At 42.1% G+C, this 17,795-nt stretch overlaps 2 protein-coding genes across 5 annotated transcripts in view; both read right to left on the bottom strand.

Moving 5' to 3' along the window:
- The window catches only part of PLBD1 (phospholipase B domain containing 1), an 89,032-nt gene that overhangs the window by 57,312 nt on the left and 13,925 nt on the right, over window positions 1-17,795 (bottom strand). For all 4 annotated transcript variants that reach the window (NM_001166298.1, NM_001101044.2, XM_005206971.4 and 1 more), the window contains exon 2: window positions 3,457-3,676. In NM_001166298.1, coding sequence (NP_001159770.1) covers window positions 3,457-3,676 — 220 coding nt within the window. The remainder of the gene's footprint in view (window positions 1-3,456; window positions 3,677-17,795) is intronic.
- On the bottom strand, window positions 9,838-15,900 carry LOC132345335 (hyaluronan synthase 2-like). Its single transcript, XM_059887057.1, has one exon. The coding sequence runs from the start codon at window positions 12,065-12,067 to the stop codon at window positions 10,409-10,411; it is 1,659 nt and encodes a 552-aa protein (XP_059743040.1). The 5' UTR covers window positions 12,068-15,900; the 3' UTR covers window positions 9,838-10,408.

The raw sequence follows: 17,795 nt of genomic DNA, 5'->3' as shown, positions 1-17,795 counted from the left end.
TTCTTGCCTGGAGAATCCCAGGGATGGGGGAGCCTGGTGGGCTGCCATCTATGGGGTCACACAGAGTCGGACATGACTGAAGCACCTTAGCAGCAGCAGCAGCAGCAGTGTAGCTGAAAACAAAAGACTCTAGCCTGTGACTTGTTTCTCCACCATTGGTTTGTGGCTACAGTCCTTCCAGAGGGTTGATATTTTAAGCTATTTCTGCTTTGCTTCAGAGAATGCTGGATACTTTTGCTCAGAGGGAGTCCCACTGCCTTCCTGCTCAGCTGAGACAGTGCATGGAGCTCTTACTGCTGCAGTCCTTCTTTGATGGGGCCTTCAGTCTAAGAGTCTCGATTCCAGGAATCCTTCCAGTTGCCACTCACCAACCATACCACCACCACCCTCCACCCCGCCTCTCCCACCCTATCTCCCTGCAAAAGCTCTTGTCTCTGTGAGCCCCAGCTCTCTACTCCATTTGGCACTTCCTTCAAATTAAACTCTTGCACCACAGAATGTGTACTAAGCCTTCACCCCATGGACCATATCAGAGAGGAGGCAGGAAACTGGTAACCTCTTCCCTCTCCTCCCTCTTCCCCAACCCATTGCCAGGGGTCTGTTTGACACTTGCTGCATCGTATCCCGTGGCTCCAAGCTTTGAGCAAGGCACAGAGCAGAGCCTTGGAATGTGTGCTGATTCAGAAATTCCCTTACTTACTGAACTTCTCAGTAATGCAGTCAGAATGACAGCCTCTGAAAGGAGCTTATGGGAAATGCCCTTCTAAAGATAGGTTTGGGGGACTTCCCTGGTGGTCCAGTGGTTAAGAATCTGCCTTCCAATGAAGGGAACCTGTGTTTGATCCTTGGTTGGGGAACTAAGCCGGTGTGCCACAGTGAAGACCCAGCATAGCCAAAACATACATTGAAAAAAAAATAAATAAAAAGAGGGTTTTGGTTATAATTTAAAAAAAAATAGTAGCATATATTTATTTATTTGGTTGCACAGCTCATGGGCAATTCGTTCCCTAACCAGCAACTGAACCTGGGCCCTCGGCAGTGAGAGCACAGAGTCCTAACCGCTGATCAGCCAGGGATATCCCTTGGTTGTAATTATTCCTCCTCCTCCTCCTCCTCTTTCCTGTTCTGTTCCATCCTTCCTTCCTTCCTTTCCTCTTTTCTTCTTGTCCTCTCCTCCTCTCTTTCTTTTTCTTCTCCTTCAAACATACAAATATTGATCTCACTCTTCCTTCCACCCTCTTCTATCCTTTATCAGGCAACTTCCTGCTCACCAGCATCTTCTCGGGCTCCGTGAGATACAACAAAGTCCTGCGAAGAGCAGAGCTCCTCTCAGACTCCTAGTACCACCTACAGGGGAAGCCCATCATGAGCAGCTGGGGAGAGTTTCCACACTCACAAATCCTAGATGGAGATGAACAAAGAGGCTGTCTTTCCAATTCAAGAGAACTCTGCTTGAAGTAGAGAATGACCACCGTCACATGGGCCTCTACCCAGAGCTTCCATGACATGGCTGTCATCTGCCTTTTCAAACCAGATGTCCCTGCTTGCTCACTTGGAGCTTCCACTCCTGGTCACTGTAAATGCAACTTCTTCAGACTGAGTGCCTTTCTTCAGTGCTCCCTTCTGTTACCTTCCACCTTGAATGATTTTGGCTAAAGCCTAAGGGTTCTCATCACTCACTGCTTCCACAAAGCCTCCCTTGGCTGCTCTGGTCTACAGGGGTGCCTTCCTCTCAGACTCCCATAGGATTAATGATTGAATCACTTTTTCTGTGTTCTCTGCAGCAGAGATGCTGCCAAGAATATTTCCCAATGTTTCCTAAAGGATCCTGTAATGAGTGAGCTTCCTAGGCTGGCCCCTCCCTCACTCCTGATCCCCGATCCCCAGGCTGCTGCTACAGGATCCTAGGGAAGGCGGATTCAGAGTCTGAAATCAGGAGCTTCTTTGGTGGCTCAGTGGTAAAGAATCCATCTGCCAGACAGATTCCACCTGTATTCCATCCCTGATCCAGGAAGATTCCGCAAGCCGAGGGGCAACTAAGCCCATGTGCCTCAACTACTAAGCCTGTGCTCTCAAGCCTGGGAGCCCCAACTACTGAAGTCTGAGGGCCCTAGAGCCTGTGCTCTGTAATGAGAGAAGCCACCACAATGAGAAGCCTGCCCACAACAACTAGAGAGGAGCTCCTACTCTCCGCAACTAGAGAAAAGCCTGCACAGCAACGAGACCCAGCACAGCCAAAAATAAATAAATAGATAAAAACTTCTAAAAAGAATGCAATGAGAATTCAGTGGATCCAGAAACAGATAAGGATTTGGAGGGAAAAAGAAAAAAGTCTGGATTGTTATATGCAGAATAATAGTTTTAAACATGTTTTTAAACATTGTATTCACTTTACTGTTTTCTACATCTCCAAATAGAGAGTTCCCTACTACGGGGACTTGTATGGCAAGGTAATAAAAATTTGGTAGAAAGATAAAAACAGGAATTTTTAGTTTAAGGTTAAAAAAAAAACACACAGCAGCCAGAGCCCAGTAATTAGCCATTCAACATTTGATATAATTGCCAGCACTTAGAAACAGATTAAGACCAGCACTGTGTTTACTATGACTAAGGCTGTAACAGGGGAAAATGAGGTTTGGTTAAACTTGCACTCAGCGATCTAGGTCACAGAACATAAAAAGAAGAAAGCCAAGTCCTCAAGATATTTTATATCAAAGGAAGAATGAGGCTTGTTTGATAATTTGCAACTTTCCTTTCCTCAAGGAAGCATTCTCCAAAAAGGATGCATCATGATTGCATTATTATAACTACATTTTTGTTATTTTCATTAGACAAAGGAAGAACTCAAGAATCAAACAACAATAGAACATTCATGATAAGACATCAAAATTTCAATTTAAAATATTTGCCCACTTGAAAGTATCATTCTAAGAAACAGTTAAAAATAAATGCTCTTACATTTTATTTTTAATTAAATTTTAGTTAATCCTCTCTGTTTTGTGCTTCTCAAAGAGCCACTCCACTTCCCTTTTGCTTTCTCCCTGACAATAAATGATTAGTGAGATGAAATGACTTAGCTGTCTTTACAACAGTTTCATGAGAGGGAAATGTTTTAAATGTCACAACTGGGGGCTTTGCTCCTTCTAGGCAGCATGATTATAGATACAAATGTAATTGTGATTTTTTTTTTTTTTTTTAACTTTTGGCCATACTGCACAGAACTTAGGATCTTAGTTCCCCAAGCGGGGATTGAACCCAGGCCCCCTGCTCGGAGTCTTAACAACTGGACTGCCAAGGAAGTCCCTGTAAATGTAATTCTGATGTTTCTATCATATGAGAAGGACCACGGTGACTTTTCAATTCTAGTGTACAATGCTAGGAAGAAAAATGATACTGCTGAAAAAAGAAAGGGACAGAGGTTGCCTTGCAGTTCTCTACCATGACTGGGGTACTTACGGAGCAGTGAGGTAGCCCTCCAAAAAGCCGGCAGCAAACATGATGATCTCATTGCTCAGGGATTGAGAACCGTACCCTGCTTTGATCTCCAGGATACCCCAGCCTGTGGTTTTCACAGAGTTATTGTAAAAGCCATAGGCATCCCCCTTCCTGTCTAGGACATTTTTGACTTGTATTGTCTTCTCGGTAGGCATCCAGTACGCAGTTGCATAGTAGACCCCTGGAAAAAAAGAAAAAGGAATAATGCTAGGATGCGATTGAACTGAGTGGCTGATGGCTTTCTTTTTCTGTGTAACCAACAATTCTAGTACATCTGCTTTTAAAGAGTTTCATTCTATTAGAGTTGGGAAATCTGTCACACCATAGTTTATCCTTGTTATTGTTGTTGTTCAGTCTCTTAAGTCGTGTATGACTCTTTGCAACCTCATGGACTATAGCCCTCCAGGCTCCTCTGTCCATGGGATTTCCCAGGCAAGAACAGTGGAGTGTGTTGTCATCTTCTTCACTGGATCTTCCTGACCCAGTGATCAAACCCATGTACCCTGCATTGACAGGTGGATTCTTTACCAGTGAGCCACCTGGCAAGCCCTTGTCCTTGTTACAAATGGGGGAAAACCAGAGCCTTGAACAAAGGCAATTAGCTTACAGCACAAAGAACCAGGTCAAAGGTAGGGGTGTAGTTGGAGCATCAGAAAGGCGGTCTAAGTGCCTCAACCTTAGGGATGGAATTCTGGGCAAGGCAGGAGCTGGACCTCTCACCCTCCTTGTCATTCAACCAAGAATAAGATCTGAGATTTCCCTGGTTGAAAGTCTGCCTTGCAATGCCCGGGACTTGGGTTCAATCCCTGGTCAGGGAACTAGGATCCCACAGGCCTTGGAGCAGGTAAGCCTGTGCTTTGCAACTACTGAGCCCAAGTGCTGCAACAAAAAAATCCCACATTACACACTGAAAATCGTGCATGCCACAACTAAGACCCAATGCAGCCAAATAAATAATAAAATAAATACAGTTTTTCAAAACAGAATAGGGTTCAACCCTGGTCTGCAGCCCTTTTCATCCCCCTCAATAGTTGGGCCAAAGCATCCACATTCTCTCACTTTCTACCCTATCTCTCCTGCTTAATTCTTTTTTTTTTTTCTTATCAAAAATATTACAAAAAATTCAATGTAAATACACTGAATAGTTGCTAAAATAAATTCAGGCAATTCATTCATCTTTTATAAGAAGCAGAGAATTTGACATTTGAATGTTACTAAGCTTAACTTTCACAGCATCATCTTTCAGGATTTGAAATAGCTCAAATGGAATTCCATCACCTCCACTAGCTTTGTTCACAGTGATGCTTTCTAAGGTCCACTTGACTTCACATTCCAGGATGTCTGGCTCTATGTGAGTAGTCACACCATCGTGATTATCTGGGTTGTGAAACTCTTTTTTGTACAGTTTTTTTCTGTGTATTCTTACCACCTCTTCTTAATATCTTCTGCTTCTGTTAGGTCCATACCATTTCTGTCCTTTACTGAGCCCATCTTTGCATGAAATGTTCCCTTGGTATCTCTAATTTTCTTGAAGAGATCTCTAGACTTTCCCACTCTGTTGTTTTCCTCTATTTCTTTGCATTGATCACTGAAGAAGGCTTTCTTATCTCTCCTTGCTATTCTTTGGAACTCTGCATTCAGATGCTTGTATCTTTCCTTTTCTCCTTTGCTTTTTGCTTCTCTTCTTTTCTTGGCTATTTGTAAGGCCTCCTCAGACAGCCATTTTGCTTTTTTGCATTTCTTTTCCATGGGGATGGTCTTGATCCCTGTCTCCTGTACAATGTCACAAACCTCATTCCATAGTTCATCAGGCACTCTATCAATCAGATCTAGTCCCTTAAATCTATTTCTCACTTCTGCTGTATAATCATAAGGGATTTGATTTAGGTCATAGCTGAATGGTCTAGTGGTTTTCCCTACTTTCTTCAATTTAAGTCTGAATTTGGCAATAAGGAGTTCAGTACTTTGGCCACCTCATGCAAAGAGTTGACTCATTGGAAAAGACTCTGATGCTGGGAGGGATTGGGGGCAGGAGGAGAAAGGGATGACAGAGGATGAGATGGCTGGATGGTATCACCGACTCAATGGACATGAGTTTGAGTGAACTCTGGGAGTTGGTGATGGACAGGGAGGTCTGTCGTGCTGCAATTCATGGGGCTGCAAAGAGTCGGACATGACTGAGCGACTGAACTGAACTAAACTGAACTGAAAGCTTAACTTGGAACATAAATAGAAAGGCAAACTCAAGGTTTTGTCTCACTTAATGGCATGGTCTGTTTGCTTTCCACAAGCTCTCCAATCAGTGCAAGTATACATTGTAGAACATTATCCTTTTTGTACTCTGAAGGTAGGCTGTGCAGTTTTATTCTTAAGCAAGATGGGTGAATATAGGTGTCTGCATAAAAAGGAAGTAGAAAGGCAGGAACCACATGGTTGAACACTTCTCCACATTTCTGCTTCATTACAGTACTTTTAATTCAGCTCTTCATGTGTTCAGTTGTGTTTTTAACACAGGTCTACAGAGCACCAGCTACAAGGCAAGATGGGTCATCTCAAAAATCAAAATGAATAAATAAGATCCCAGAGTAGCTAAATGAACAAGGCTGGGGGTACCTGATCCATCCATTTTTTATGTGCCAATTCTTGATACAGCTATTAATATTAAACCTTGATACCACGTCTACTATGTGAACATATTTATGTAGGCCAAACAGAAGAGATGAAGCAATTATCTGTATAAATCAGAAAAAATCTTTCCTAGAAAGTTAAATAACAATAGGTGGAGCTTGATTCTGCCACTTTTGACTCTATATGCTTTCAATTCAGTTCAGTTCAGTTGCTCAGTTGTGTCTGACTCTTTGCAACCCCATGAATTGCAGCACACCAGGCCTCCCTGTCCATCACCAACTCCAGGAGTTCACTGAAACTCATGTCCATCAAGTTGGTGATGCCATCCAGCCATCTCATCCTCTGTCGTCCCCTTCTCCTCTTGCCCTCCATCTCTCCCAGCATCAGAGTCTTTTCCAATGAGTCAACTCTTCGCATGAGGTGGCCAAAGTATTGGAGTTTCAGCTTTAGCATCAGTCCTTCCAATGAACACTCAGGACTGATCTCCTTTAGAATGGACTGGTTGGATCTCCTTGCAGTCCAAGGGACTCTCAAGAGTCTTCTCCAACACCACAGTTCAAAAGCATCAATTCTTCGGTGCTCAGCTTTCTTCACAGTCCAACTCTCACATCCATACATAACCACTGGAAAAACCATAGCCTTGACAAGACGGACCTTTGTCGGCAAAGTAATGTCTCTGCTTTTGAATATGCTGTCTAGGTTGGTCATAACTTTCCTTCCAAGAAGTAAGCGTCTTTTAATTCCATGGCTGCAATCACCATTTGCAGTAATTTTGGAGCCCCCCAAAATAAAATCTGACACTGTTTCCACTGTTTACCCATCTATTTGCCATGAAGTGATGGGACCAGATGCCGTGATATTCATTTTCTGAATGTTGAGCTTTAAGCCAACTTTCTCATTCTCTTCTTTCACTTTCATCAAGAGGCGTTTTAGTTCCTCTTCACTTTCTGCCATGGGTGGTATCATCTGCATATCTGAGGTTACTGAGATTTCTCCCAGCAATCTTGATTCCAGTTTGTGCTTCTTCCAGCCCAGTGTTTCTCATGATATACTGTGCATATAAGTTAAATAAGCAGGGTGACAATATACAGCCTTGGCATACTCCTTTTCCTATTTGGAACCAGTCTGTTGTTCCATGTCCAGTTCTAACTGTTGCTTCCTGACCTGCATATAAGTTTCTCAAGAGGCAGGTCAGGTGATCTGGTATTCCCATCTCTTTCAGAATTGTCCACAGTTTATTGTGATCCACACAGTCAAAGGCTTTGGCATAGTCAATAGAGCAGAAATAGATGTTTTTATGGAACTCTTGCTTTTTTGATGATCCAGCAGATGTTGGCAATTTGATCTCTGGTTCCCCTGCCTTTTCTAAAACCAAGTTGAACATCTGGAAGTTCACAGTTCACGTATTGCTGAAGCCTGGCTTGGAGAATTTTGAGCATTACTTTACTAGCGTGCTTTGTGCGTACTATATGCTTTATCCTTGTTATAATTTATCCCACTCACCCATATAAACCTCATGGACATGAATTTGAGCAAACTCCGGGAGACGTTGAGGGACAGGGGAGCCTGGCATGCTGCAGTCCAGGAGGTCGCAAAGAGGTGGACACAACTTAGCGACTAAACAACAACAAAGTGAACTTTGGAGAAAAAAAAAAAAACTTTGGGAAAAAAAAAAGGTAGGTGAAGTATGTTCAACATATGGACAGGATCCAGTGAATACACGTCACAGAACAAAATGATGAACTGTACTATATTTGTCCAAATTACACAGATAATTTTTCCCACTTCTTCTTGGCCTGGAAAAACACTATGAGAATCTCCAAAGACTATCTTTGATACATAAATTTCATCTATTGCTGGATACCTAGTGCTTTCTTTTGAGATCAAGCACTCGCTTTTTTTTTTTTTTTTTTTTTCAATCTTATGAAAAAATTGTGTTTTTCTACCCACTTGGCTTTGCTTTTCAAGGACTTCTTTTTGGTACATGTAAGTATGAATTTCTACTTCCAAAGTGTGACAGATATATTGGCCTTTTCTAAGATAAATGAGAATGGTGGGCTGGAAGAAGCACAAATTGGAATCAAGATTGCTGGGAGAAATCTCAATAACCTCAGATATGCAGATGACACCACCCTTGTGGCAGAAAATGAAAAGGAACTAAAAAGCCTCTTGATGAAAGTGAAAGATGAGAGTGAAAAAGTTGGCTTAAAGTTCAACATTCAGAAAACTAAGATCATGGCATCTGGTCCCATCACTTCATGGCAGATAGATGGGGAAACAGTGGAAACAGTGTCAGATTTTATTTTGGGGGGCTCCAAAATTACTGCAAATGGTGATTGCAGCCATGGAATTAAGAGACGTTTACTCCTTGGAAGGAAAGTTATGACCAAACTAGATAGTATATTGAAAAGCAGAGACATTACTTTGCCAACAAAGGTCCGTCTTGTCAAGGCTATGGTTTTTCCAGTGGTCATGTATGGATGTGAGAGTTGGACTGTGAAGAAAGCTGAGCACCGAAGAATTGATGCTTTTGAACTGTGGTGTTGGAGAAGACTCTTGAGAGTCCCTTGGACTGCAAGGAGATCCAACCAGTCCATTCTAAAGGAGATCAGTCCTGGGTATTCATTGGAAGGACTGATGCTAAAGCTGAAACTCCAATACTTTGGCCACCTCATGCGAAGAGTTGACTCACTGGAAAAGACTCTGATGCTGGGAGGGATTGGGGGCAGGAGGAGAAGGGGACGACAGAGGATGAGATGGCTGGATGGCATCACTGACTCGATGGACATTAGTCTGAGTGAACTCCGAGAGTTGGTGATGGACAGGGAGGCCTGGCGTGCTGCAATTCATGGGATTGCAAAGAGTTGGACACGACTGAGCGACTGAACTGAACTGACTGAAGACAAATGAAGAAAGGGACTTTCTTGGTGGTTCAGTGGGAGGGGTTAAGACTCCTTGTTCCCAATGTAGGGGACCTTGGTCAGGGAACTAGATCGCACATGCCTCAACTAAAGATCACACGTGCTGCAATGAAGTTGGAAGATACCATGTGCTGCAACTAAATAAACAGTTACAAGAGCTCCCAAATAAATAAATATTTAAAAATAAATGAAAAAAATTAAAATATTGAAAGTTTAAGCACCTTTTCACAGAAATTAACTATTCAATTTTAAAAGTAGAGAGAAAGAAACACTTTATTCTTTTTATCTATCATGAATAATATCAGTCAACCAAGCTTCACATTTTGGGTAGACATTTTTCAAGTATGAATTTTTTCAGAATCTATTTATTTTTAAAAAAGGAAGAATAGGTGAATTTTGGCAGAGGAGTAAAATATAAAACTATGCACAATTTGTTTTAAGATTGGCATACAAACTTCTAAAACAGTACAATTATATAAAAGTACAGTCTATAAAATATCCTTTGGCATTTCACTTGGTAGTTAGACAGAAAACTTTTCTAAAAAAAAAAAAAAAATAGCTACAAACACAGTCCATAAGTTAGGGTTGTATATGTTGAAAGAAATTTCCCTTGAGTTTCAAAATCCTTTTCTTCCATAATAACTCAATGGACATGAGTTTGAGCAAATCCAAGGAGATAGTGAAGGACTGGAAAGCCTGGTGTGCTGCCATCAATGGGGTCGCTAAGAGTTGGGCACAACTTAGCCACCGAACAACAACAACCCATGTAAGTTATCACTAGTGAGGTATATAGGGCAGAATTGCTACTGCTGCTGCTAAGTCACTTCAGTCATGTCCAACTCTGTGCGACCCCATAGACGGCAGCCCACCAGGCTCCCCGGTCCCTGGGATTCTCTAGGCAAGAACACTGGAGTGGGTTGCTATTTCCTTCTCCAGTGCATGAAAGTGAAAGTGAAGTCACTCAGTTGTGTCTGACTCTTAGCGACCCAATGGACTGCAGCCCACCAGGCTCCTCTGCCCAAGGAATTTTCCAGGCAAGAGAACTGGAGTGGGGTGCCATCACCTTCTCCGATAGGGCAGAACACTGTTAGGCAAACGTAAAGTAAAGAAAGAGTGCATGAACAAAGAATTCTTCCCATTTTCATAGAAATATCAGGTTAAATCTGACTCATCCTTCTTGACGTGTCACTTTACTTTGGCAGAATTAAAATAAACCCATACAAATGTCTTTGTTCAAGTCCTAGCAGCAGCGATATGTCTCCTTTGGTGGCAATACTTGATGCCAAGACACCGTGCAGTCCCCTGGAGGGATGAAGATTGTGTGCATGTGTCTGCATCTATAACTGCAAACACCAAATGTAAGATCATACATCAAGCGCCACGCTGTACTGTGGTCCCTTCCTCTGCCTGCCACACTTCTTGATGACAACCACATACAGTGTCAAAAACAGGACCCAGTAGCATACATACAGCAATGTTCCTACAATTACAACTGTCTGTTTCGATTCTGAGAATGGCTTTTTAGATTCCATATAAATGGTGAAAACCACACCACCCAGGAGGATTGTGAACCAAATTGTTACAGGGATGAGTCCTATTAAATTAACAACAATGGTCTTCCTTCCAGAAGTACCCCACCCAGCTTTGTTAATCGTTGCAATTGCAAACATCTTGGCGGGAAGTAAACTTGACATGTATAACATGGAGTAGAGGGACATGAAGACCATGATGGTGTTTCCTCTAAGGCAGCTGGCAAAAGATGATTTTATGAGACCCACTAACTGGACAGTTAAGAGGAAGAGGAGTATGTTCCAAGTTTTACCCCTGTAGAAGAGCTGGATTACTGTGGCAATGAGAAAGAAAGGGAAGAACCCAGTGATGACGGCTTCATAGGTCATCCACAGGTGATGTTTGTGGAACCACATCGCATTGTACAGCCACTCTCGGAAGTAGGACTTGCTCCAACGGGTCTGCTGGTTTAACCATCTGAGATATTCCTTAGGTGTTTCAGTAAGGCACTTGGATCGAGCTGTGTATTTCGTTGCATAGCCCAGACTCAGCACTCGGTTCGTTAGGTGCCTGTCATCTCCGAAACTACAATGGCTGCCCATAAATTCTTGATTGTACCAGTCTTCCACAAATTCCTGCAGTAAGGAGTTTCGGTACATTCCTAGGGGTCCGCTAATGCACTGGACACAGCCAAAATAAGACTGACAGGCTCTTTCTATGTTAAAAGCCATCCAGTATCTCACACTGCTGAGGAAAGATATCCAGGAATCATACTTGTTTAAAATCTGGACATCTCCTCCAACACCTCCAACCATGGGATCTTCTTCTAAAACCTTTACCATCTCCACCGATGAGGCAGGGTCAAGTATGGTGTCTGAATCACAGACCTGTACATAATCCACACTCCGTCCCAGTGCTCTGAAAGCCGTGTACATGACTTCTCTTTTACCACCCCATTTTTGCATGATGCAGATATTCTTGCTGGACAAGACCAACTGGGTGACATGTTGTGAGCTCTCTTTATGTGACTCATTTCTCTCACCAGGACCCTTCATGTGGAAGTTGCTCTTCCAGATATACGTGGCTGACATGTCCCTGCCCATGACTTCACTGAAGATGTCCATCATGTAAAGGTCATCTTCTGAGTTTCCATCTATGACCATGACAACTTTAATGCTGGGGTAGGTTAGCCTTTTCACAGATTGCAAACATTTCCGTAAGTAGCCTGGATCTTCTTGATATGCGGCAATGCAAAGAGCAACAGTTTTGTTCAACTTAACGGGGGTTTCTAGAGATTTTTTCATTTTCTGGTGCTCCAAAAAGGCAAACAGGCTTTGGATGACGAGGTGTGATACTAAAACTGCACCGTATAGCCCAAAAGAGAAATAGTAATTATCCGTTTGGAAAAATTGGTAGCCAACAATATAAGCAGCTGTGATTCCAAAGAGGAGAGAAACTCCAAAAAGTGTGGTTCCAATTATTCTCAGGATACATAGTAACCTCCCACAGTGCATCTTGTTCGGCTCTGGGTCATAAAGTTGTCCTCAGCCTGTGTGTCCTGGAGGGTCGGCGGCAGTCAGTATCCAAAACTGAGCTAATAGGAGATCAGATGAATTTGAGACATTGAACCAAAAAAACCTTTTTTAAACACAACATTTAAAAAAGATTGAGGAGTTTTTTAATTTTATTCTCTAGTTCCCCTCCCTTAATAGTGGAAAGTCTCTTCTCTCTTTTATATTAAAAAAAAAAAAAAAAAAGAGGCCTGGTGAAAACTCAACAGAACCCAGGAAGTGTAGAATTGGGAGAAAGTCTTTGGCAGGGCCTGGTTCAAGTCCTGAGTCAGTGGGTTGCTGGAAGCCAGGTCTGGTTAACTCTTTTCAGATGCCTTGATTTCTTCCTCCTGGCTGTGGCCTTTCTGCCTCCTTCAATGGAAGGGGGTCTCCTGCTTAATTCTTCACAAATGACATTAGATTCTTACTTTGTAGAAATGATAGAAGCTATCACCTGTGGATTCCTCAAGTTCCTGATAATTTTGTGAATTGATGGTCTCCTCCATCCCTCCACCCATGCTCTGAGTCCCACCACTTTCCTTAAGTGGATCTGCCACTTTCATTAGGAACTTCACTGCACCCTATATCTTCTTGCTCATGTACCCTAAAGCTCCCTCTCTGCAGTGGTTCATCCCCATTCAGGATATTAACGTGCTCCACTGTCTTGCAGCTCTAAGCTAACCAACCACAGCAGCCCTCTCTGGATCACAAAAGAAATTCTTGAATCCTAATGTCACATGAACTTCCAAAAGCACATGTCCCTGGTGACCACTTATTCTTAAACCTCTTTCCTCCCATGGCCTCTGGAATAACAATCACTTCTGAATCACCACCTCCTCTACTTGCCTTTTCCTTACTTTTCCCAGGAGTTCCACTTTATCCCCAACAGCACAATGGTTAATACCTTCTGGATGATTCCTTTAGCACTAGAAATTAAAAATATCCAAAGCAAAACTCATATTCTCTTCCAATCTGCTTTCTAGCTCTGTGTCTTTCAGCCTAAAACCCAAGTCCATCCAGGTCTCCTCTCTCCTCCACAACTTATATTTAATCAAAACCTCCTAAATAGCACTCCTGTTAGTAAGTGCCTCCTTAGCTCTACCTTTCTATGCTAGTTTCTAAAAAATAAATTTATTTGTTTTTGGCTGTGCTGCGTCTTTGTTGCTGCACACCAGCTTTTCTCTAGTTGTGGCAAGCAGGGGCTGCTCTGTAGTTGCGATGCATGTGTTTCTCATTGTGGTGGCTTCTCTTCTTGCAGAGAACAGCATCTAGGATGCTTGGGTTTCAGTAATTGCCACACACAGGCTCAGTAGTTGTAGCTTCCGGGTTCTAGAGCACAGGCTCGGTTGTTGCAGTGCACAGGGTTCATTATTCCACAGAACGTGGGATCTTCCAGAACCAGGGATCGAACCCGTGTCTCCTGCATTGGCAGGTAGATTCTCTACTATTGAGACACAGGGAAGACCATTGCTATGCTAGTTTCGATATCACAGCTAGCCTAAACTTTGAAGAGGCTTTTATCCCCCAGGTCTCTCTGACTTTTAATCCATTTTTCATACTTTGCCAGAGTGACCTTTCTAAAATGCAAAACTAATTTGTTGACTTGATTACCCCCAATTGTCAACAGCTTCTACTTCCTAGAATTAAAATTCTTTGACTTATCCTCTTGGTCCTTCATGACCTGGTTTCTGCCTACCTATCTAGTTTCATCCACCACCTCTTGCACTCCATGTGATCTCGAAACCATTACACACAGTTCTCCGGCCTACCATGAGCTGGTCCAACACTCTGACTTTACATATGCTGTTTCCTCTGCCTGAGATTTGCCCCCTTGTTGACTACTGAGTAATCTCAAAACTGTTATTTAAGACTCAGGAAGCAGCACCCCCTTTATAGGGACTGACTCACTCTACAAGCTCTATGTACCTTGTACGTAGGTCTGCTGGTCTAATGTTACTTACACGTCTGCTCCTGCTCCCGGTCTGTGAACTTGTTTCCTCAGTACCTAATACAGTGTCTGGCCCACAACAAGTACTCAATTTTTGTTGCTGTTTAGTCGCTAAGTCATGTCCGACTCTTCTGCGACCCTATGGATTGTAGCCTGCCAGGCTCCTCTGTCCATGGGATTTTCCAGGCAAGAATACTGGAGTGGGTTGCCATTTCCTTCTCCAGGGGATCTTCCAATCCAGGGAATGAACCCATGTCTCTTGTATTGGTAAGTGGGTTCTTTACCACTGAGCCACCTGGGAAGCCATAGGTATTCAATAAATATCTATAAAAAGGAGGAGGACATAGGAAGAGAGCAAAATGAAGAAAAGAAATGGTATACACAGCATTCATTTCTCTGCCTAAGAAACCATTGCACAGCTGCTCAGGTTAAAGAGAAACTTTATATTCAGGTCATCAGGGAGGTGGGAGGAGGCCAGAATGACTCAGATTCTGGGCTGGGACTCAGCAGATGGGTATTGTATCATCACTTGAGAGAGGGAGCAGAAAGGAAACATGTCTGGGAGGGAGCATATGTTTAGTTTTGGACATACTAAGTTTTTAGTGGTTAAGATACTAGAAAGCTCAGATACAATATTTAAATCCAGTTATCTGCTTTCAACATTCAAAACTGACTCAGTATTTTATTTATTTGGCTGAGGCATGTGGAATCGTTGGTTGCAGAATTCGAACTCCTAGTTGCAGCACATAAGATTTAGTTCCCTGACCAGGGATCAAATCCCGGGCTCCCTGCATTGGGAGTGCAGTGTTTTAACCACTGGACCACCAGGGAAAACTGTATATGAAATGAGCACTAAAATTAGAATCTTACTGTTCGAGCATCACGGCACCTTGGCCCAACAAGGTGATAGACTGGGACTTGGTCAAGCTGCCCTGATCAGCCAGTGTTATAACTGTTAAAGAAAGATCTTGAGCAGGAAAGTCAGTTGTTCTCAGTCAAGTCATGCCCATAATGGTGGGTTTTCTTTGAAAATGGTAAAGTGGAAGTAATGGCAGTGATAAACAGAGGCAGGTGCAGAACACCTATTCACCAGGTTTCTGGTCTTGAAGTCAAGTGAAGTGAAGTCGCTCAGTCGTGTCCGACTCTCTGCGACCCCATAGACTGTAGCCTACCAGGCTCCTCCGTCCCTGGGATTCTCCAGGCAAGAATACTGGAGTGGGTTGCCATTTCCTTCTCCAGGAGATCTTCCCAACCCAGGGATCGAACCCGGGTCTCCCACATTGCAGGCAGACGCTTTACCATCTGAGCCACCAGGGAAGCTCTGGTCATGAAAGAGAGTCCAATTGTTACTGAGTCAATTGACCATAGTTGGATAATTGTGGGCAACATCTACAGAAACATCCTTTCTGCTCCTCCCAAATATAATAAATATGCTTTCCAAACTGATCTTGGACCATGAATGCTACAGCCTCAGCCCCTTCCCAGCTTTTCTCCTGCATTCTCATCCACCCTTACCACCAGTGACCGTGGAGGGAAATGAGAAAGGATGGCTGTTTCACTGTTACTGGTACTACCCCCTTTTCTTACCACAAATAATAAACTTCTGCAAATCTGTGCTTTTTTGAAATTCATGTGCCCCCATATATGGGGAAAAAAAATTTTTTTTTACCCAGTCCTCAAGAGAATTCAATGAGAAAAATTTACTGCTAACACACTGACCAATTTAGCAAGTGCTTTGAGAATTAAGCCAAAATCTGAGTTTCTTGTGCTACCCCTAATTGATGTCCTCCGTTCCTCAATGTTTTCTCCATATATCAACTCTTCCTGGTTGTCCAGTCTCATGCCTTTAAAAAATTTTTTTTTCTTAAATACTTGATTAGTTTAAGCCTTATGCTTTTCTATTAAAAAAAAAAAAAAATCCCCACGTTGTGAAGTGACTGGTGTGGAAACTGTAATAGCAAAAAGGTAGAAAAATATCACATAATTCTAATCTCAGCCTTGCTCTATGCAGGCTCTGTGAAGGTAGGGGCCACTTTTGCTGATGACCCCATATCCTGGGAATGCTAGAGCTGGCACAATACTGTTTCTGTGACGGATCTAGATTACATGTGTGTGTTCCTGACCCCAAAGTGAAATTTACCTGAACATTCACAGAAGTTAGTCTAAAATAACTCAAGTCGTTATGTCCTCAAGCTCAGGTAAGAAGCCTAGAGGACATTCAGATGTCCAAGGGGCAAATGCCATCTTCGTGAAAATGAGATTTAAACATTTATAACAGTAACATCCTTAGAATCAATGCACTTGATAAATATTTATTGAATGATTGAGAATATTACTTTCTAAAAAAGTTTTTTCTTCCATAAATAAAGATGAAAAGAAGCCCCATCAATTTTTGATTTCTAAGTAAAAACCCAAACACCCAAATTGAATTTCTTTTCTTTATGTATTCTAATATTTTCTATAAGTTAATTGTTTTCAGTTAAAAAAAAAAATTCGTCACACTGTCTTAGAATCCGTAAAACAGTAATACATGGCCGAAATCACTCTTTCCCATAGTTGGAACCTAAGTTTGCTAGCACTTCATTTATGAAAGAGGAAGTGGTTTTCAACCCTGAGCAATACGATTTCCCCCTAATATAGTCAGTCAGATAGAGGGAAAAAAGATACATGAGAAAGCAGAGCATATGTCAGAGAAAATATAAAAGCAAAATTGCAACTTAATCTATTCAGATTAGTTTTAGCTAATAGTTTACTATGATCCTCGAATTGCTTTTCTCTTTCATGTTCAATGAGCACAGTCACTCAACTTCCTTCTCTGTACCCTGGCTTTGCACCTTTCCTTCTCTGAAAGGACTTAAAATAAATGGATACCTGGTTTTTAGATTTGCTTTATCTCTTCATCAGAATCACTAAGAAAATAACTAACTAATGAATAATCAATCTCCAGGCAACAAAATCATAAGTTGGTATTTTAGCTCTCACTCTTTCCAGAAATCAGAGCCTGAGATTCTGGATGAAAAGAGAATCATTTGGCAAAGTGCTCCAGAGAACAGGAGTAGGGGGCTAGGAGAGTGAAACACAGAGGGAGGGAAAGCAGCAGGGTGCATTTAAGATGGTCCAAAGAGGTGTGCAAAATAAGCCTCTGAAGACCACACCCCAGGGATGGAAAGAGGGAGCATTTATCCACCTACTCACATCCTGCATAGGTCAAAAGTGGCCTTTGACCATTCCCAGTTATGCACATGCTCCAGTACTAAACAGCTATGATTTCAGAAGAGCTCTGAGGTAGAAAGTGGGGGCTCTTGCAGTTTGGCTGAGGTGAAGTGCCTCAGCTTACCTGATTGAAGCTAGAATAAAAGGCAGAATATGAGGTGGGTTGAATAATGTGTCTAATACACAAAGCAGGTTGAAACGGATTAGTTTAAAAGAAAAAATCTTCAAGGAAACAAAATACTAGTACATAAAAATGCTGCAGGTTTGCTTGGCTCTGGAATGATCTCTTTCCTTCACCTCCTAGAAGTGTACCTGGTTCTTCACTGCTGGCTTAACTCAGAGTTCTTGTCAAGCACATGTATACCTGTGATAGATTCATTTTGATATTTGGCAAAACTAATACAATTATGTAAAGTTTAAAAATAAAATAAAATTAAAAAAAATAAAGATATCAACTTGTAAAAAAAAAAAAAAAAAGTCTTATCAACAGAAAGTCAACTTTGCCCCATTCTGATTCAGCACTAAGCTCAC

Source organism: Bos taurus, chromosome 5, assembly GCF_002263795.3.
Source record: "Bos taurus isolate L1 Dominette 01449 registration number 42190680 breed Hereford chromosome 5, ARS-UCD2.0, whole genome shotgun sequence".
NCBI classification, from domain to species: Eukaryota; Metazoa; Chordata; class Mammalia; order Artiodactyla; family Bovidae; genus Bos; species Bos taurus.
The sequence above is the reverse complement of the archived record's forward strand: the minus strand, read 5'-3'. Positions and strand labels throughout refer to the sequence as shown.

Excerpts from the sequence above, each read along its gene's own strand:
- LOC132345335 (XM_059887057.1), bottom strand. The coding sequence starts at position 12,067 with ATGCACTGTGGGAGGTTACTATGTATCCTGAGAATAATTGGAACCACA.